We start from the raw sequence: 21657 nt of genomic DNA, 5'->3' as shown, positions 1-21657 counted from the left end.
TTGGTTTGTTTTGAGAAAATGAAAATGGTGATGCTCAACCACCCTTTTCTTTTAGTAATATACTTAAACTTGAGTTTTTTTTTCCCCCTGGTTTTTACCTAGATGTTTCTGCAAGAAGGCATTAAGTTACTTTGCAGGGTATACTATATTGGTTTCAATGATGCAAAGATGCTTTATTAATTTCAATGATGCGTGTGAGGTTATGTTGGGGTCCCTGTAGTTAAATACTCATTGCTACCACAAGGGTCTAGGCAATGCCACATTGTCTGTTGACGAAATTTACACGCTCAGATCATGACTTCAAATGGTTATAGGGTTTAAAGAATTTTCCGCATTGTGTATTACTTTATTATCATTTTGGTGTAAAAGGTTGGTTGTTTCTAAGAGATTAGTAATTTCATCTGATTTGGTCTCAATAATAAAAATCAGTTTCCGGTTTGGTCGTGTTTCGTCCTCCAGTTTGTTAATAAATTAGCTATGGACAACATGCATAGCTATAATATTCATTATTGGAAATGCTATAACCTATAATTTATATATGGTTTGCCAATGACCATCTGAAATTATTGGGAATCAGGATACGTCATGGAAATTGCGGAATGAAATGTTAGCGGTCTTTTGGTAAATGCTATAAGCCTATAACTTATCATTTATATATCATTTGCATTGTCACCACTGCGTGGTTATGAGGTTCTCTCTCTCGTTATTAGATCTAGATAATTTAAATAACCATATTCAAAAGAAGACCATATCAAGTCTAATTTGGTGAATCTTGCTTACAGCGCACTTTGGGGGAAACAATAATCAGCAATTAGCTGTAGATCTAGAGCAACAATGCCACAAACCATTAAAACTTTAGTTCTGTTTGTAATATAAAGAGCACATGGTAATTAAACTGTGCCCAAACCAAAAATAATCGGCTTCTAATTAACCCAACTATCACTTCTTGGTGTTTTTAACGGAGATATGGAAAGTTTGAGACCATTCTCTCCCAACTATTGAATTATCAAAAAAATTAACTGAAGAAGAAAGGTTTGGAGAGGGGTCGTCTCAGTTCCTAAATTTGCTACTGAAATATGAACATATCAAAATTTATACTGAAAAATGGGCAAGAAATGAATTGATGATTACATTGACTGATTGACTGAACAATACTCAATACATGGGAGTTCAACTGCAAACATTTTGTACAGAACAAAAACAGCCGACCCTTCTTTTTTCCAATGGGAATATGGGAGGAGGGGGTTATTTTGAGTCAAAAGGGAAAGAAAAAAACCGAGAGTTAGAAAAATCAAAGAGTCAAATCAAACCTCAACATACAGTAGAGCCCACTATCCATACAGTACCTTCACAATATTAGCTAACTATAAGACAATCAATCCCCTTCCCTTGAAAATTGCCACTGCTATCTCTTTAGTACATCCTTTTTTTACTTCAATCCTTGTTATTGGTTGCATCATATTCTGTTTAACATTGCAGCTTAACCCTCCTTCAAGGCCTCAAAAAATAGTTCCTATAACAAAGAACCAATTATACACTATTTAGTTAATTGTTCAAACTGTGAACTCAATTAATCTAGATCTGCAAGTTCAACTTCAAGTATCTATATCAAAACAAAAGATTTTCATCTTACCTGGGTTTTCTTGCCAACAAAGCTGTCCTCATGAACAAACATATTGCTTTTCTCTTCAACTACACTTTCCAGCATACCACCATTCTTGTCACATTTTTTAGATGCAGAGATACCCTTTTTGAGGCCGAGCCGCTCTCTCCAACGGCTTCCATTCTTTGATATCCTTGGAAACACATTCTCATAATCATCATCAACAGAGAGTTCATCTCTTAAAGTCATCTTTCGCTGCTGGTTATTGGTGCAACTATTCTTCACTGGCAATAGCATTCCCTGAAAGAATACCTCATCTGCGGGTGCCATGGTGTAGTTTTTGACAGAGAATTCGAAGTCTGAGGAAACCGGAGCTTCTCTGTAGATGTTATCATGCTTGGAAGGTTGTTGAATGTCTGCAAAATCATTTGAGAAGGAGATTCTTGGGTCCACAGAGGGAGGGCAGAGACCTTGCTTCTCAGTGTTGAACATGTTTAGGCATGGCATAGACATTCAGACCAAACAGTCACTATAGCTTTTATCTAAAGTCCTTTACTCTCAGTGTTGGTATCCACATGCATATGTCTGCATTTATATTGCATGCGGCTTGTTTTTTGTGTGTGTTTAGTAGACATCTCATGTTACTTAGATTTGTCACTTTGTGATTAATAATGCAGTTAATGCCTTTTTTTCTTATGGAAGCAATTTAAAATTTAAGGGACAGTGGGTGAATGCACTATCTATATTTAACAGCGATCATACTATATCAGCCAGTAAGACAGTTTTAGCCGAACATTTTGACTAATACGTTCCTTTTTTCACTTTTATATTCAATAACAATTTTTTAACCATTGATTAAAATGGTTGCATGTTCATGCCAACTGGATGGATGAGCCAGGAATCACTTGAACCAGAAAGAAGTGAATTTCTTGCCAATTGAAGGCCTTCCCGGGTTTCCTCTCAATTTGAGCATGTTATCCTGAAATAAATACTGTTTATATTTCTTGCAATCCAAGTAACTATAAGAAATTGTTCACTACTTTGACTCAGGGAGCATTATGACCTTCTCAATGACATATTAATGGTAAACAAACTAAGCACAGAAGGTTATTGCTTTTCTAAATACCTCACTATTTCCTAGGCTCATGGCTCAACTGTTCTAAATGATATTTTTCCCTTAAATTTCTTTTTGTTGTTTAATGTTTATAACTGTAATTTTGTAAAGATGAATTATCTTACAAAAAGCCATTGTAGAATTACTATATTTGGCATCCCAGTTTTAAGGCTTGTGGTTCCTTTTGTTTGTTTGTTTGTTTTTTTAATTTGGGTTTTTCGTTCCTATCTAAACTAACAACTGTTGAGACCACCAAAGGCCCATGTGTAATCAAGCTAGTTAGATTGTTAATTTATGCAGCAATAAATCAAGTCCTCTCAAATCTCGTCCATTCAACAAAGCAAAGCACTAGCTTACCACTTTGGATTTACTATTATTATATGTGAATTATCAAGAATCTTTTGTTGGACTATTGACCATCACATGGTTTATCCTCATGAAGGTTGGAATTTCTCATGATTTGTCAAATGGGTTTTTGACAAGTGGCCGATTCCCATTTTGACTGTTTTGTTGGAATTTTAGAAGATACCCAGAGACATTGTACCAATCTAGTGAGTTACTGGAACAAAACTTAGTCCAAGGGCACTGTCTCCCTTTTGGTCTCCCAAATTGTTAGCAAAACTTGTCTTTAGTACCCTAATTTATGAGCCTCTTGCATCCATAAACAAGAATTTAAGGCTCATTTTACAATGTCAGATCAGGAGAAGACCTCAACTTATTGAGTTTGGTGCTCCGAATGTTGCCCAAAATTTGTCTCGGTAGTCGTTTTCCAACATGTTATAATGCTAACTAGTGACTCTCCGCAATCTATGATGTCTTTGGTCTTCAGTCTTAACAAGTTAACCTGCTTTAGAAAGAACAAAAAAAAAAAAAAAATCTATGATATAATTATATTGATGACTCCATATTTCCATGACTCTTTTGCAATTTTTTTTTTGTTAATTTGGAGTCTCATTGAGTTTATGACTTGCATAATTGAATATAGTTTTATTTTTGTAACCCATAATCGACAGACCTCTTGTACTAAAGTAACATGAGGCTTTACCAATTTAGTAGCTGATATCACATAACTTTGTCTTTTTATTTTTTCAAAAAAGTGGCCAATTTCTCATGGTAGACAAAGTTCACCAAAATGATAAGATGCAAAGAAACTTCCACACCATAGAAGAGATAGAATCCACATATTTTACAGAGAGTTAATAGACCACAAAAACACTAAGGCCCAACTTAAAAAAAAAAAAAAAAAAAAAGAACAGAAAAATGTAGATATGATATTTTACTTATGTTACTAAGTGATTACTAAAGTGTTGTAGTTGTGATTATGATTATCTAATTAGTGAACTTATTTTTGTTTTAACATACACCATATCATCATAATAAAGTGAAAGTAACATGAAGTTTTGAGAATACACTGTGCGAAAGCAAAAAAAAAAAAAAAAAAAAAAAGTATCATTAATGTAGATTATTTATTATGAGTCTAGAGGGGGAATCACACAAGCCCAAGATGGGCAAACCCAAGAGTTAGCCAAGGGGGTTCAATCCAAGTAAGCCTAAACCTACTGGCCCAACCCAATAAATAATGCCCAAAACTATAATCATCATCAAACTGTCAGGCATTATGCCAAGTTTAGGGCCACTTTGCCAGTCGAGACCCTAAACATAGTTCTTCAATTAGAGCAGTCAAGTATGGTTAAAGTACATTTGTGAAAAAGGCCTATCCCTTGATATAAGGCAATCTACACAAGACCAAATTAGGAGAAGCCCACACATACTTGACTATTTAGTGTGGATCTAACTTTTGTGCTTGTTAGAGCATTCGTATCCGAAATCTTCAACTATTCTATTTTACTATCTCAAAATCTACTTTATCATTTATACCATACCATTTTACAACACTCAACATCCCAACTTTTATTTTCCTATTTTACTCATTAAAATAATATTTTTACACAATAAAATAATATAATTCATACTACCCAATAAATTACCCACACAGCCCACTGCCACCACCACCACCACCACCACCATCAACCCAACCAAAATTAAAACTCTCATCCAACCACCACCATCAACACAACCAAAACCACCACCATCAATCCACTACTCACACCACCATCAAATTACCCACCACCAACCCACAAAAACCACAACCACCAAACCAAGGAACAAAGAAATCCGACCACCCACACCACCAAAAATGAAACCCATCCATTGATCCATGAAACCCATACCTCCAAAAATGAAACCCACATCAGGGATGATGAAACCCAGCCACCAATCCATGAGTCCCACGCGACATATCCACCATGGAGGGTTGATTCAAGAGAAGATAGAGAGGAAAAAAGAAAAAAGAGGTGAGAGAGAAAGAAAGGGATGAGAGATCAGAGAAAGAGAAAGGAAGATGAAGAGGGAGACGAAGAGGGAAACCCACACTGCCACCGTCGATGACAACCCATGCCCACGCCTACCTCCGCCGCTGCCACCACCACACGGGATTTTGGGTTTGAGAAAATGGGTTTTGGGTTTGAGGAGAGGAGAGAGCAAACCAAAGAACTAGAGTGAGAGAGAAGAGAAACAAGATGGAGAGAGAGTTGAGAAGTCTGACATAGAGGAGAGAGAAAGAATAAATTAGATTAAAAAACATATCCAATAGTCTATAGTGCCATTCTACATGTAGAATGGCACTGTAGCAAGATTGTAAAAAAGTTTACAATTCTAAGCATTTGCAATTCCAGATGTGGGAGATTTTTGAGGGAAAAATGCTAAATCAACCTTACATATGGCATTTAGCATTCCGAATGCAAATGCTCTCAGAGTCCTTGATGTGATTCCTTTTTCCATTCAAGTGGTTGGATTCTAGCTTGGCAATTATGTACCAATTGGTTTGCTTTATCATATATAGGTTCCAATTAAAATATCTTATTAATAGGACCTAGGATCGAATCCCACCTATGTAACTAGAAAATATGATGAAGTATAGGAAAACCATAAGAGAACAAAAGAAATTAAAATCACTCTAATCTTTGCCCTAGCACCCAAGAACATATTATCTATTCCAAAATCATCTTTACATTCTTTAGTACGTACCCTCAAACAAGAGAAAGTATATACTAAAAAATGTATTAATACGTACTCTTTAAATAAGCACGTAAGTAATGTATGGCATTTGTAAACCATGCACCTTCCAGGAAGCTTCCTAATCCTATGCAGAATCCAGCAAATCTTTCCCAAAATAGAAAGCTAGCTTCTTTTTTTGATTTCTCTATGGTAAACAACAATACATATAGATATTAGATATATTTGTGAAAGTTCAACACTACCAGTTGAATCCCTCATGAATTCACGTTCAGAAAATCTTTATTGATTTCTCACGCACGTACCCGTGTTCTCTGCAGATTTCACCTACCAATTTGCCTTGCTTCTACTCCCTTACTATCGCTAATACTCATTCGTCAATATATATATATATATATATATATATAAATAAAATCATCGCAACTAGCAAGCATAAAGACTCCCACATCCAAATCACTGATCCCTTCCTTTCTAGAAAATTTTAGTAGAAAACAGCTCTATTTCACGTAGACTAAATAAGCGAAATTAAGAGATAATTTCCGTTAACATTTTTTATTTATATATATATATATATATATATTTTATATTATGATATTACCAAATACATGAAAACTCAAAAAACTATATTCATATATAGTTTTCACAAAAAACAAACAGATCAAACATATTTGTAAGGACCAGGAAAACTCGCGGCCCAGACCACTTAGAATATTGGCTAGATCAGTTCAACCATAGCCCAAAACAATGAATTTGTAAGAGAGTGAAGCAAACAATAAGAGGGAGGCTCTGCCCGAGGATAAAAATAAGGAAGAGTTCTTTATAAATAAATGGATTAGCTGATTTCTCAATACAAGCTAGCCCAAGGAGGTCACAATTATACAAGAAATGTTACTTCACTCTCTTCTCTTAGTGTTCTTCTTGTTTCTTTTCTATATCTTGATACTTGTGCCTGGATCCCACTTCTCTGTAAACCTTCTTTTTCTTATATATCTTTTCCTCTCTCATATCTCAACCTTCCATCTTTACCTAACAAACCTCCCTTCCTGGCACTTGTCTCTTTTCACATCTGAAGAAGGTGGTGGAAGGAGTTTGCTTAACTATGACTTACATTGTTCAGGTCACTTTCTCATCAATGCAACTAATAAAACTGTTGCCCATCATTTAATGCGGAGGCAATAGGCTACCCCAAACTAGAAACTTCCCCTATGATCACTAATTCTCTCTCATCAGATCCCTCTTCCCACTTGGCACGCCTCAGAGTCCTTTTGACTCATCCCTTCCTCTCCCCGGGAAATCTTCCTCCTCGGGCCCGTGGCATCCCCACACCAATACTGCAACTCTTTAACTTCATCCTCGGTCTTCAGGCACCCATAATAGCCCCCTAAAACTTTTGCTATTAACCTTGAGGTAAAAATGAAGTTTTAGTTATACAAGTAGACTATATACGTGCCACCTGCATTCCCATGTGGTAAAGTCCTTTCACTTGTCTCCAGTACACTCTTGACGCTTTGGAATCCACAATCTCACATTTATGGCGTTAGGCGGCTACTTGTCTCCCCATGTTCTACGGCTCGATCAATATCCTACGGTCCCTATTTTCCCTCATTTATGAGCGGGAAAATTACCGCACATTTTTGACTCCTATATAAGGAGAGTTTGAGGCTGGCTGAAGTTCATTTATGCATTTTGGAAATTTGAGTTGAAGCAACCTCCTGAGGAGAATTCTTCCCTTTGCTTGTAGGTGTGTTCATCCTCACGTTTCTTTTTTGCACAAGTTTATTCTTTCATACCATAAAACTCCATGGGTAGATACGCTAAGCCAGTAGATACTCCCGAGGCTAGGGCTGTCTTTAGGGCATAATATAGGATTCCCAATAGTGTTGAAATCCAACATTGTGAAGACGGTGAATGGCTGGTCATAAACAAAACTCCTGAATTCGTGGTTATTCCTATGATTGCCTTCATTAAAGGTGGGATAGAACTTCCCATAGGAAGGGTCACTAGGGACTATCTAATGAACTACAGGCTGATCCCCACCCAATGCTCCCTAAACGTCTTTAGGGTCCTCGGGTGTGTAGATATGTTAAACCGGAAAATGGGGACTAACCTTACCTGGCACGATGTAAACTGGGTATACAACTGCCAAAAGAGGGAAAAAAAACAAATACTACATCAAATGTAGAGTCCCCACTATTAGGTTAATCTCCTGTCTACCTGACTCAAGCAAAGGTATGGACGAGGACTTCCTCATCGTCTTGGGAGACTAGCACGATGGATTGCATTGTCCCACCCACGAAGGGGAACCAGGTAGGGTTTTCCAAGACCATAGATGCAAATAGGATGTTACCTGACTTTATCAATCTGAATTTTTTTTTCTTTATTAACTCATAACTCTTATTGTTTTCTTTGGCAAACGAATACCACACAGCCCTAATCAAGCATCTGGTGAACTTCACGGACCTAAACCGGATCCTTAGGTCAGAGATCTTCCTCCACAAGGACAGTCAACTCCGAGCTGCTCACGTCATCCTCGGATACAAGCCTTCCACCAAACATTTCCAAAGCCCGAATAACGTCATTAAAGCCAAGGACTCTTGATTGGCTTTAATAGACGTAGCCGTTCCAGGATTCCTACTGTCCGAACCTCCTCCAGTTGGAACTCAGGACACCTAACTTCCAGCCCTACTAGCTGCTAGGCTCCTTTACTCTCAAGAACCTCATATCCCCTCGGACGACGAAGCCAAGAAGCCCATACCAAAGCCTACCCAACAAGAAGTCACGAACAAGGATTTCAAGGTCTTATATTAATTAGAGGACCCTGAAGACGCTCGTAGTACTTCTTACCACCATTTGCGCCCCACCTAAGTTAGCACTAATCAAGAGGCGACCAACATCCCAGAAGGAATGGGATTTGAGGAGAAAACTCTAGACCTGCTTGCCCTACTCACAGCCCACGTCGGGGGCTTTTCTTCAACCGTGGCGGTGGTGCCCCGACCACCCACCCCAGCCCCAACAAGCACTTCTTCCGCCGATACTGTGAACAATAAACAGAAGAGGTCATAAGGAGGCAAAGGCATTGATGGTGTCGAGGAGGAGGAGGTCACCTAGTCCTCTCACCAGCCTCCAGCCAAAGAGGCTTGGACAGGGAGGGGGCCATAAAAGAAGGCTTCTTCTACAAGGAATTCTAAGGAGTTTGGGGGAAACCAACCTAAGAAGCCCTTTATCTGAAGGCCCCTCTTCACCCTCAGCTTGGGCAATCTAGTGCTGGATAACCTAAGAGACCCCTAGAAGGGTAGATCAGGCCTAGTGGCAGAATGTCTAGGGAAGGCATTATGCCTACCTGAAGACATGGCTGAGCTAAGGTCCTTCAGGAAGCGTGAAGTCTTTCTCGCCCTGAAACAAGACTTGGTTAAGGTAAATGATTACTTTCATTGGCTTAGATCTTTTTTTTTTTTTTTTGATATAAGATAGAATTTCTACTCTAGCCTAATCTAAGTGTATATGTGTGTGAAGCTCTATCCTGGATAAGTCATTGAAAAATGAGTTTCCCTTGTTGATCTTCAGGGTGTAGTACGATAGGTCCACAATACATGGGGCAATTCATCCACCAATTTCCCTTTAGCGTCGTCCAATCTTTTCTTCAGCCCATATACTATAACATTGTTGGTGGCCTCGGTCTGTTTATTCCCCTGAGGATAAGCAGGTGTAGAGTACCTATTCCTAATCCCTAACTCCCCACAGTATCTTCGGAAGGCTTTACTGTCAAATTGAAGACCATTATCCAAGATTAGTGTGTGAGGAATTCCAAACCTTATGACAATATTCCTCCAAATGAACCTCTTAGCATCCACATCCATGATGTTAGCAAGTGGCTCAGTTTTTACCCATTTGGTAAAGTAATCTGTGCCTACGACGAGTCACCTTCGGTTTCCTATAATTCGGGGAAATGGTCCCACTCCAAGCCCCATTAAGCAAATGGCCAAGGGTTGGATAGTGGGTTTAGGACTCTCCCCGGCTGATGAATATTTGGGGCATATCTCTAATATTGATCACATTTCTTCGCATAATCTTGGGAGGTTCTTTGTATGCTTGACCACCAGTATCCCCTTGTGTGACTCTCACATATGCCTTCATGTAACTCTTCCAACAAGGGCTCCATTGCCTCTGGATGCACGCAAAATAAATATGGTCTTGAGTAAGAGCGCTTGTACAACTTCTGTTCTTTAGATAGCCAATAGCGAGGAGCACTTCTACATACCTTCTCTACCACACCCTTATCCTCAGGCAACAATCCCTGCTTCAAAAAAGTTACTATGGGATCCATCTAGCTCGGCCCTACTTGGAGGCTATTCACCCCAACCAAGGGTCCCCTTGTGAGACTAGAGTTATCCATGTTCTCAACAATAACAACCTAAGAAAGATTTAACCCCAAAGAAGTGGCCAACATTTCCAAGGAGTCTGCATGGGAATTCTGTCCCCTAAGGATTTGCTTTAGAACAAAGCTCTTAAACTGAGCTGGAGCACATCGCACCTTAGCAAGATATCCCTGCATCCTCTCATCTCGGGCTTTAAACTCTACATTGACCTGGCTGACCACCAACTGAGAATCAGAATACAACTCCACCACATCTCCCCCAAGTTGTATGACCATGGCAACTCCAGCTAACAGGGCCTCATACTCAGCCTCGTTGTTGGTAGATAGAAAACACAACCTCAACGACTTCTCCATTATCAACTTCTCAGGACTGATTAACAAACCCCTACACTTGCTCCTTTTCGATTGGTTGCTCCATCAGTATAAACTTTCCAAGGGAGAACAACAATGGTTGATGTGACCATAACCCCTAAGGCTTTACCTTCCCCAACCATTGTACCATCGGTAAATTCTGCCACAAAGTCTGCTAGGACTTGCCCTTTTATAGTAGTCCGAGGCACGTACTTAACATCATAGGCTCCCAACATGGTTCCCCACTTAGCAATTCTGTCTGTATAGTCTGATTTTCGTAGAAGAGCTTGCGAAGGTAGCTGGGTGAGCACCACCATAGTATGAGCTTGAAAGTAATGGGGAAGCTTCCTAGTGGCATACACAATGCCCAACACTGCCTTCTCCAAGAGTAAATAGCGGGACTTAGCCTCTTGTAAGGACTTGCTGATATAGTAGATGGGACTTTGGACTCTATCCTAATTTCTGACCAAGACGAGATTGATAGCATAATTTATAATGGCTAGGTATGCATACAGCACTTCCTCCTTCTTAAGCCTAGAGAGTATTGGAGGGCTTGACAAATACTACTTGAGATCCTTAAAAGCTGTTACACACTCCTCGGTCCACTGAAAGTCTTTCCACTTGTGAAGAAGTTGGAAAAAGGGACGACACTTGTCCACAGACCGAGAAATGAACCTATTTAAGGCCGCTGCCATTCTAGTCAATTTCTGCACCTTTTTGGAATTCTGAAGGGAATGCAAACTGTTAATAGCCTTAATCTGCTTGGGGTTGACCTCGATCCCATGATGAGTAATCATATAGCCTAGAAATTTACCCGAGCTGACCCCAAAAGAACATGTAGAAGCATTTAGGTGTAATTTATGCTCTCTCAAAACCGAGAATATCTCCCCCAAATCGGCCAAATGCTTTTCTACCTGCTTGCTTTTTACTACCATGTCATCAATGTATACCTTCATATTCCTCCCAATTTGTGACTCAAACATTTGTGTCACCATTCTCTGATATGTGGATCTTGCATTCATGAGGCCAAAGGGTATCACCCGATAATGGTAATTCCCATTAGGAGCACGAAAGGCCGTATTCTTTTGATCAGGCAATGATAGGGGTATCTCATGGTAACCTTGGGAGGCGTCCAGAAAACTTATCTGAAGGTGTCCTACCATGGCATCCACTAATTGGTCAATTCTAGGGATGGGAAAGGGGTCTTTTGGGCAAACTTTATTCAAATTAGTGAAGTCCATGCAAACTCGCCACTTCTCACTCTTCTTCTTAACCATCTAAGTGTTGGCCAACCACTCGAGATAGAAGATCTCCTTAATGGCTCTAGCCTGTTTCAACTTGTTTACTTCTATCCTTGTTGCCTTGGTGTGATCTTTGGATGACCACCGAGGAGGCTACTTCAATGGCATAGCCTTGGGATTCAAATTCAATTGGTGACATATAAACCCAAGGTCAACCTCTAGAACGTCATAAGTACTCCATGCAAACACATCAATGTTAACCTCTAGAAATTTCACCAACTCTACTTTTTCCAAGAGTGGCAACTAGGATCCCACTTGGAAATATCACTCTTGATCCTTCCTTATTACCACTTTCTCCAGCTCCTCGGATAACTCTCTAGACACCCTAGTTTGCTGCCCCCCTGCAGGGCCCTTTAATTGCTATGGGACTGGATTTTTAATCACCATAACAGGATCTAAAGGCTGCCGTGTAATTGCTAACACTAAGCATTGCCTAGCCGTGGCCTGGCTACCCACCAACTCTCCCACTCTCCCCTGAGTAGGAAATTTAACCTTCAGATGTAGGGTTGAGGACATAGCACCCATAGCGTGAAGTCAGGGTCTGGCCAGGATAGATGTGTAGGGGAAAAAGCTTCACCACAATGAAGTTAACCTGCACCTCCTCATCCCCAGCTTGTACGGGTAACCTTATCATTCCTCGGGGGACCACCATCCTACCATCAAAACTCACTAATGGTAAGTCATACCTTTCCAAGTCCTCGAGCTTTAAGTTTAGCCTTTTGTACAAATCAGGGTACATGATCTCTACTTTGCTTCCTTGATCAACTAGCACCCTCTTTACGTCATAACCACCAATCCCGATGGTAACCACTAGAGCATCATCATGTGGTTAGAGAGTTCCTTCCTTATCCTCCTTAAAGAAACCCAAGGTAGAGATGATCATCAACCTAGCTCTTTTAGGAGCTTGATCCTCGGTCTCTAAGTCACAACCTCCACCCACGGATATAACCCTGGTACTCGACCTCCCATCATTTCCTGGCTTGGGAAAGATCACATTGATAGTACCCAACGTTGGCCGAGGAGCGCCATCCCTATGAAACTCAGCTGCTGAGTGCCTAAACTGCCCTGTAGGCTGATGCAAAAACCGATTGAGCTTCTTCGCCTTCACCAATTGGTTCAGGTGATCTCGCAGGGTTCTACAATCCTCTGTAGTATGTCCTTTGTCTTGATGGTAGTAGCAATAGAGGCTTTGGTTTCTCCTGGACAAGTCCCCACCTATCTTATTGGGCCACTTGAAATAAGGCTCATTCTTAATTTTCTCTAGTATCTGATACACTAGCTCTTTAAACAATGAATTGACCAAGTGAGCTCCTGTGGATAACGTTTGATTAGAAAACTCCCTTTGGGGGTGATTACCTTGGTATCCTCCTCCCCGAGGATCCCTCTTCTCGGGAACATTTTAGCTTTACCCTTTTCCTGTATCTAGTAATCTTCCACTCGCTTGTACTTATCTATGCGATCCATAAGTTGGCGCATGTTCAAAGCGGACTTCATTGTCAACGACTTCCTCAACTCGTGCTCGGCAGGGAGCCTAACCTTAAAGGTTCTCACAGCCACATCCTCAAAGTTCTCATCTATCTCATTATATGTTTCCTAATACCTATCCGAATATTTCTTAAGGGTCTCTTCTTCCCTCATTGCAAAGAATCTATTGGCTTACGGACTCTACTGCACGTTATGAATCTTACCCTAAAAGCCCCTATTAGCTCCTCGAAAGACCCCACTGACCCTTCCTCCAAGGTGTCAAACCAACACATAGCTACTGGTCCAAGGCTAGAGGGGAACACTTTGTACATAAAGGCTTCATTATTGGTGTGAATTGCCATCTTCTAATTAAAGTGGCTGACGTGCTCCATGGGATCAGTCCTCCCATTGTAAATGGTAAACGTTGGTTGAGAAAACCGATAAGGAAGTTTGGCCTTATTAATCCTCCTGACGAAAGGTGACTTAGAAATTTGCTATAAGGCTTTACTCATTGCATCGTTCCCCTTGCCATGGTGGGAAGACCTTTTCTCATGCCTATTACTACTCTTCTCCAACTTGTCTTGGAACAAAGAGGTTGAATAGGACTTACTAGATGGAGTTCTAGATCTACGACGATATGAGCGATCCTTGGTTCCCCTTGACCTATCACTTGGTGGGGAGGATGGACTCCTATCACGCTCAATGCGCCTCAGCTTCCTGTGTAGGCATTCTACTTCTTGTTGCAACTTCCGTGTCTCTTGATCATGTGAAACATGACTCCTAATCCTTGAGTGACTCTACTCATTACGCTCAGTGTGGTAAGACTCCACCATAATGCTTGGGGTATGTTACCTATCCCTCCTTCGCTCCAAGTTAACAAACTGGTTCTCTCTTTGCAAGCCAACCGATTCTTCCCTATCCTGACCTACGTTAGCCATAACCATTTAGGACAAATCCACAGCACCTTTTTGTTTCTCACAAACGGCGCCAATTGTAAGGACCAGGAAAACTCGTGGCTCAGTCCACTTAGAATAGTGGCTAGATTAGTTCAATCGCAGCCCAAAACAATGAATTTGTAAGCGAGGGAAACAAACAACAAAAGGGAGGCTCTGCCCGAGGATAAAAATAAGGAAGAAAAAGAAAATATAAATAAATGGAGGAGCTAATTTCTCAATACAATTTGGCTCGAGGAGGCCACAATTATACAAAAAATGTTACTATTCACTCTCTTCTCTCAATGTTCTTCTTGTTTCTTTTCTGTATCTAGATACTTGTGTTTGGATCCCACTTCTTTGTAAACCCTCTTTTTCTTATATATCTTTTCCTCCCTCATATCTCAACCTTCCATCTTTACCTAACAGACCTCCCCTTCTGACACTTATCTCTTTTCACATCTGAAGAAAGTAGTGGAAGAAGTTTACTTAGCTGTGACTTACACTGTTCAAGTCATTTTCTCATTAATGTAGTTGATAAAATTGTTACCCGCCATTTAATGCGAAGGTAATAGGCTACTCCAAACTAGAAACTTCTCCTATGATCACTAATTCTCTCTCATCAGATCCCTCTTCCCACTTGGAACACCTCAAAGTCCTTTTGACTCATCCTTTCCTCTCCTCGGGTAATCTTCCTCTTGGGGCCCGTGGCCCATGGCATCTTCACACCAATACTTCAACTCTTTAACTTCATCCTCGGTCCTCAGGCACCCACAATATCAGTTAACTCTCTTTGCTCAATAGAAAACTTCCAACCACTCTTTTTTATTTTACGAGTAATAAATTTATTGTAAGTTCCAATTAAAATCTCTTATCGGTCGATTAGGGATCTAAAATCAAATTCCACCTACATAAAAATGAACTTGGTTGTAAAAAATCAATAATTATAAAAAATATGCCATTAATCGAAATTATATATATATATATATATATATTTATGTATCATATCTATATTAAATAATAATAATAATAATAATAATAACAACTAATTTATCAAGAAGATAAAAACCTAAGTACCCAAGATGTATAGCCAAGCTTTTCTAAAAGAATTAGAACAACCAAGACTAAGTTCCAAAATTTTAAGATTGGCTATGGATTCTCAACAAATCAGTTAGTCATATACCTAAAAAAGAATTACAACAAAGAAAACTTAGGTCCTAAAGGAAAAAGAGCCTGTGAAATCTAATAAATAATTACAACCAATGCTCATTGCTATTTCCGTACAAGACCACTCAAACAATGCTCTCAAGAGTAAGTTCATTGAATCAATGGCTGAAAGCTCCACATCTTTGAAAGTGCGGTTATTCGTGCCACTGTTATAGATGCCTCGTTGCTGTGATGGCTTCAGCAACCTATTAGAAAGTTGCAATCCTAAATCTGAAACATTAGTTTTATTGACTCAGGTGATTAACTGATTATAGAGATGTTTCTGTATTGTGGAGTCATGCACTTTACAAATACTATAGACAAGCAGACTTCAAAAATAGCTGCTTTGCTTACTTGCTGGTTGTTTATAGTACCAGTTATGGTATGAGTAGAACCAATCTTACTCAAAATCATCATCATGTACTACAGTATCTGGAGTAAATCTTTTTTGGGGTAATTGATTTCCAAGAGAGAGATTAGTCCTTGATTCTACATGTGCTGAATCTTTAGAAGCAGTAGTCACTGATTTCATAGTTGCCCTTGGTAAAGGCTTGGAAAATGTACATAATGTGCTCCTGATAGAATCTCCATTGCACAAAACAGATTGCAGAGGTTTTTGATGTTGAGAAAATAACATGGATTTTTTGTTCGGGTTTGGCTTTGATTTGAAACCATTCTCATTTTCTTCTGTTCCCTGCATCTTTGGATTTACATTTGACTCAATAGGTACAAGTTTCCCATCCACTTGGTTTGTAAAAACAAATGTCACCTGGAACAAAAACATGTGAGTCCTATGCATATCTACTTTCCACCGGAGGAAAAAAGACTACGGAAATATAGTTGTTGAATGTACGCAACACTGTAATACTATTATTCACTAACAAGGGAAGCAAAACCAATTTCTAATGCATTAAGTAGTTGGCCAAATTATGCCATGCATTATATACAGAGGCATAAAATGCTCTGGTATTGCATTTATGGAATACTTGATACAAATAAGGAAAATAGGAAAAAAAAATATAAAAAATACTGTAAACTCTCTTTAATATGGGTAGTTGAAATTTGTGCCAAAGCTAGGTTGCTTTACCAACAAAATGCATAGATGATTTAGGTAACTGATTACAAAAAGCATGTAAAAGGCTGTGATTGTGGATGCTATGCAGAAGATGTTTCACTAAGGATGCTGCAGCTGATCTATATTTTCTGATTCAGAAAAACTGGCATATTTCAGTAAGAAAGGATCTAGAAATTTTTCAAGCATGGCAAACATTTGTGACCAATCTAAAGGTGATGGGCTCTCATTTTTTCTTTAAGTGTGCGTGTGTGCGTGCATGCGTGTGCATGTGTGTGTGTATACTTTGAAGAAAGCAATAAAACCAAATATATTATTGTCAGTGACACACCTCATCAACAGCTGAAGCTTGCAATATAGGATCAGGTACTGATGTTGAGAAGAAATGATGCCCCCAACTACCTAAATCTTCTTCTAGAGGAGTCCCTACCTGAAAGCATCATCTCAAAAATAAGAATAAAATCAGCCACCTAAAATAAAATTAGAAGCAGTGATATCTACAAAATGAATGTGCCCAACCTGTTTCTCCGAGCTCTTTAACTTATGCAAGCATCCAGCAATTTTTGCAAATCCACCTATATCTGAGGTTTCTGGATCAGATTGACAATTTACATTTGCTGATTCATTTTCATCTCCCTCTTCTATGCTCTCAACCTTTTCATTGTAATTTTGGCAACGGATGCAGTTCATCTTTTCATGAATTTCAGACCTACATACATAAAATGCAGATATTTATACTAGAAGATAGAGTAAGTTTCAATATTATTATCCAAACATAAATATGAACTTTTGCAGCTAAGAAGCATTTGAACCAACTATTCAAGGGAATAGTAAGAGGATTTGAAAAGCAAAAATAAAAATAAAAAGGAATAAATTTGGAGAAGGTGTCATTAGATATCATCTTATCTATTTCAACAGTATCAGTGTGTCACAGTTAGTGATAGGATGACCAATTGTTGGTAGGACCAGCAGTTATAATTAGTACTACGTCTAATGGAGAGAAAGAGAAGGAGACCAGAAGATATACAAAACAGTAACAACTCTAGTTGACAAAAGAGAAACTAAGGCATCAGGCCATGTATAGTGTACAAAACCATCACAAGAATAAAAAGAATCTGCCTCATTGGTTTTTACTATTCAAAAACTATGTATTTACAGCTAATTAAACTTAACAGAATGTCCCTTCAGCAAATTCATTCACTGTTAGTGTAGTTAATTACAATCACCCCGGAAACATAAGAATTATGTGTCTCTACTAGCCTTAGGCTTACATCCACAGGCAGCATAAAGGATAAAGTCATACTGACAAAATAAAGAAATTATAATGGTGGTACAAACCTCTCACAAAATCCAAAACCCAAAGAGATCTCTCTCACAAATAGAAAGATTGGTTTAAGAGTTTTACAAAGAGCTACCTGCATATTTAGATAATTTCTCTCAAGTCGACTTTAGAGGTAAAGTGACTAAAAATCCTTAACCAAGTAGGACTAAGCAATACTTGTCAGTTCTGTCGTACACAGGGAGGAGAGGAATCACAAAGCTAAGCCAAAACCAAAGTCAGCCAAGGCTAACCAACATACGAGGGGACAAATCTCGCATGGCACAATTCAAGCCACATTGCAACATTCTCACAGTGATGCATTTATCAATATTTATTACGTCAAAATTTTCAAAAGATGCATTACCTCACATTCTCATGAAATGTGAAAAGATCACGTAGATCTTCTGTTGAAAGAAAGTTCACCTGAAATTAAGATAGTTTCACACATCATTCCATTAAGAGAAAATGAAGCAGCATAAAAAAGAATTCAAACCTGCGTTGTATCTGTTTGCTCTTGCTGGATAACTTTTTGAAGCCCTTCTTTTGACATCTGGCGCTGGAACACCTACAGAAAATTAATAGTTAATATAAATAAATCTGAACACAAATTACTCCAAATTATTATACAAAAGTAGAAAGAGAAAAAAAAATTTGGTTGTCTTAATTATTATTCATTTTCTTTCAATTCAAACCTTTTCTTCAATTGATCCTGTACTCAAAAATCTGTAGATGTATACTCTCTTCTTTTGTCCATCCCTCCAGACTCTTGCAGCAGCCTATTAATGTAGGACACAATGCAGACAGTAACAATATTATGTCATATGAGAAAATTATAAATATTTTATAACTCACTTCCCAGTTGTTTATCTAGAGTTTAACCCAAGCAATTACTTGTTTATCATTTGCTGGGTTCCAGTCAGGATCAAACAAGACTAGTCGATTTCCACCAATCAAATTGAGGCCACAACCACCAGCCTTGCTGCTCAAGAGGAACACAAATTCATCCTGCAAGATGTTAAGTTATAACTATTCTATCCAAAGATAAGCCAAATGGAGCTCAACAAAAATAGAGAAAAGAACAGGGGGAAAAAAGACCTAAATGAATAACAGTATACCTTTGATTGATCATTAAATTGATTCACTAACTTCTGTCTTTTACTAATTGATGTTGTTCCATCCAGCCTCAAATATGGGTATCTTCTTTCACGACACAACTGAGCAAAAAGGTCCAGTGTCTGATACATCACAGTTACCAAAATTTAGGGGGAAAAAATTGAATCCTATGGGAAAAGTTGTTGTAAGAAATAAATAATTGGTCACTACTGAATGAGTGATTAGGCTGTATAAAGAACAGAAACATTTGTTCTAATTGGCCATAGGAAAGTTTGACAAATCGAAAATTCTTGCAGGTACAAGTCTACAGGATTTTCACTGAGATGAAGAGATAAGTCAGCTGACTCAAGGTTTTTGACTCATTGAAGCAATAATATGTGAAGAGAGGAGCAAAAGAGATTCTGAATTGATGGGAACTTTGAAAATCAATACGTTAAACAGATAAATAAATTTACCAAGTGTGGTGATATTATATACAATGACAAGAAAACTAAAAACATCAGAGACTTAAGCAAAACAATATCTAAAATTGTTTTCATGTGACATTCTGATGCAGCCACCCTCTATCCTTAGGCCAGCCAACCAACCCCTCCTCTACCATTAGGACTGACAACCAGCCACCCTCTACAAGCCAAACAGTCAACCAACCCCCCCTCTACTATTTGGACTGACAACCAGCCCCCCTTTACAAGCCAACAGCCAGCCAACCTTTTTGACCTCTTAGGACTGCCAGCAGCCCCTTATTTTGACTTCTCATATCTGCCATGTATCCTCTTTAATTACAGCTTTGACTTATGTAACTATTAGCTACTTTATTTCTTAATAGTTAAAGATTATAAATAGGCTAGCTATGTAAGAGTACAATCAGTTTTTTTTATGTGAATTTAACTTAGTTTCAAACCTGGACAGAAACTTTGTTTCTCCAGTTCCTCTGTAATTCCAGCTTTAATTCTTAATTTTAATGCAATTCTAGTTCAAGTTCTCAATCAATTGATCTTGATCCCCATCATATTCTTTTTTTTTTTTTTTTTTTTTGGGAGGGTGGGGGGGGGGGGGGGGGGTGGGTTGAGGTTGTAAGTGATGTTATGACATTCACTATCAGATATCTGAAACTGTTAAAGTTTCACTAACAGTGACATCTACACAATAGGCTCATTTTTGTACAACATACCAGTAGGTGGACTGTCCACAGGCACAGAAATGTTTGTTTGTAACAACTTAAAATTGGTCAGGTATCAATATTTTATCATTAAAATACAGTCAATATTATCAAACAAAACCAAACAGAATGGATACCCAAATTTCAAGGCAGCAGTGAGTCCACAGGAGCAAAAGAGAAATCCTAAATCCTAATTCTGTAAACCTTGAGAGAAGTACAATAAAAAAAAAAGCATGAAAGCAATGAAAATTACAACTTGAATGAATATAGAACAGAATTCAATCAAACATCATCATCAATTTAGTCTCTAGTTCATTATGGAGAATCTTTGAATTTAACCAGCTGAAAAGCTGAATAAACAGAAGTGTAAATAAAACCTATTCTCCTTCTATGTTTATTTTAGTTCAGGAAAAGGAAATCTCCACAAGATAATCCAGAAATGGAAGTCATATATTAGTGAGTAGGCTATTCTACAAGGCAATGCACTAACTACAATATGATTATATCTTATCCATTCTAGTGTTGGTAAAAGCATCAAGCACACAGGTCTCTTGGAGTCTAGACACAAAACGCAAAGCACAAGTGCATTTTTCAAATATAATATATATTAACCTCTAATAGGAATATTCATAACATATAAGAAAAAAAACAAAATAGTTATATATTGTACCTATTAGGTAAGTACAATTGTATAAAGTTTGTAAGTTTAAATTTTACTTAAGTAATTTCAATTTTTTAGAATTTTATATAGTAAAATTAAAAAACAGTTATTAATGGACATTATGATAATAATCTAGTCATAGAAAATTTAAACATAACATTTTATATGATTCACTTGTATTTTATAAAAATACATAGCTTTGATAGATATGATCAAATGATGTATACGGTTCAACATATATCTAAAAGGCAAAGACCAAAACACACAAGAATAGTAAATTAACCTTGTTTGTATCTATTTACATGTAAAAAAAAAAATTGCTTGTGTGATACAACACCTTAATAATATTTTTTGTATATTAAATCAATGCTCCATGTCATTTTCTTCAAGATCAAGTTGGTAATTTTAATGATTTAAATATTTTTAGTAAAAAAAAAAAAAATTGCCTAAGGCAAGCTTCATTAAATTAGCTTCGCCTTGGCCAAGCAAAGTGCTAAGACCTTGTGGCTTTGAGCTTTAAGAATGCTTAACAACACTGATCAGTTCAGCTTCCTCCATTTATGACAACGATATTTATAGCCTCATCAGTTCCAATATTGACAAAATATGACATGCTTCCTGATGGAATAGCATAGATTGACATCAAGAACTTCACCCCATTACCAAAAAGAAAAAAAGGCAATAGTACATATAAAAAGGTGATTCTTATTTCATTTTCCTAAGTACTTCAATTAGCTAAGTTTCTTCTTACCTGAGTATAGTTTGACACAAGGACAATACGATCATTAGTCCTCTGACGTAGATGAGCCAGTATCCGGGCTAAGACATGCATTTTCCCAGACAGCTCAACCCAAGCCCCTTCACCACCAGTCCATGATCCAGATCTAACAAAATAAGGAACAAGAAAACT

At 38.1% G+C, this 21657-nt stretch overlaps 2 protein-coding genes and 1 pseudogene across 3 annotated transcripts in view; all 3 read right to left on the bottom strand.

Annotated features, from left to right (window-relative positions):
- Positions 1-1105: 1105 nt before the first annotated feature.
- Positions 1106-2183, bottom strand: LOC126706988 (uncharacterized). The gene is made up of 2 exons (XM_050406577.1): positions 1634-2183; positions 1106-1513 (listed from the first exon to the last, which is right to left on the bottom strand). Exons 1-2 carry the CDS (start codon positions 2114-2116, stop codon positions 1481-1483), a joined length of 516 nt encoding a protein of 171 aa, XP_050262534.1. The 5' UTR covers positions 2117-2183; the 3' UTR covers positions 1106-1480.
- Positions 2184-12306: 10123 nt separating this feature from the next.
- Positions 12307-13795, bottom strand: LOC126705013 (uncharacterized; annotated as a pseudogene).
- A 1545-nt stretch (positions 13796-15340) lies between these two features.
- The window catches only part of LOC126706489 (protein CHROMATIN REMODELING 25), a 12577-nt gene continuing 6260 nt past the window's right edge, over positions 15341-21657 (bottom strand). Inside the window, exons 13-22 of one of the 2 annotated variants that reach the window (XM_050405985.1) lie at positions 21499-21631; positions 18930-19049; positions 18706-18819; positions 18507-18590; positions 18308-18379; positions 18179-18237; positions 17013-17202; positions 16825-16923; positions 15776-16190; positions 15341-15652 (exon numbers count right to left, since the gene is read on the bottom strand). In XM_050405985.1, the coding sequence (XP_050261942.1) occupies positions 15822-16190; positions 16825-16923; positions 17013-17202; positions 18179-18237; positions 18308-18379; positions 18507-18590; positions 18706-18819; positions 18930-19049; positions 21499-21631 (1240 nt within the window). In that variant the 3' untranslated portion in view covers positions 15341-15652; positions 15776-15821. Of the gene's footprint in view, positions 16191-16824; positions 16924-17012; positions 17203-18178; positions 18238-18307; positions 18380-18506; positions 18591-18705; positions 18820-18929; positions 19050-21498; positions 21632-21657 lie in introns of both variants that reach the window. The other variant, XM_050405984.1, reaches the window with a different exon arrangement.

The sequence above is a fragment of the Quercus robur genome, chromosome 11, assembly GCF_932294415.1.
Source record: "Quercus robur chromosome 11, dhQueRobu3.1, whole genome shotgun sequence".
Taxonomy (NCBI): Eukaryota; Viridiplantae; Streptophyta; class Magnoliopsida; order Fagales; family Fagaceae; genus Quercus; species Quercus robur.
This window is presented reverse-complemented; position numbering and strand designations above follow the sequence as displayed.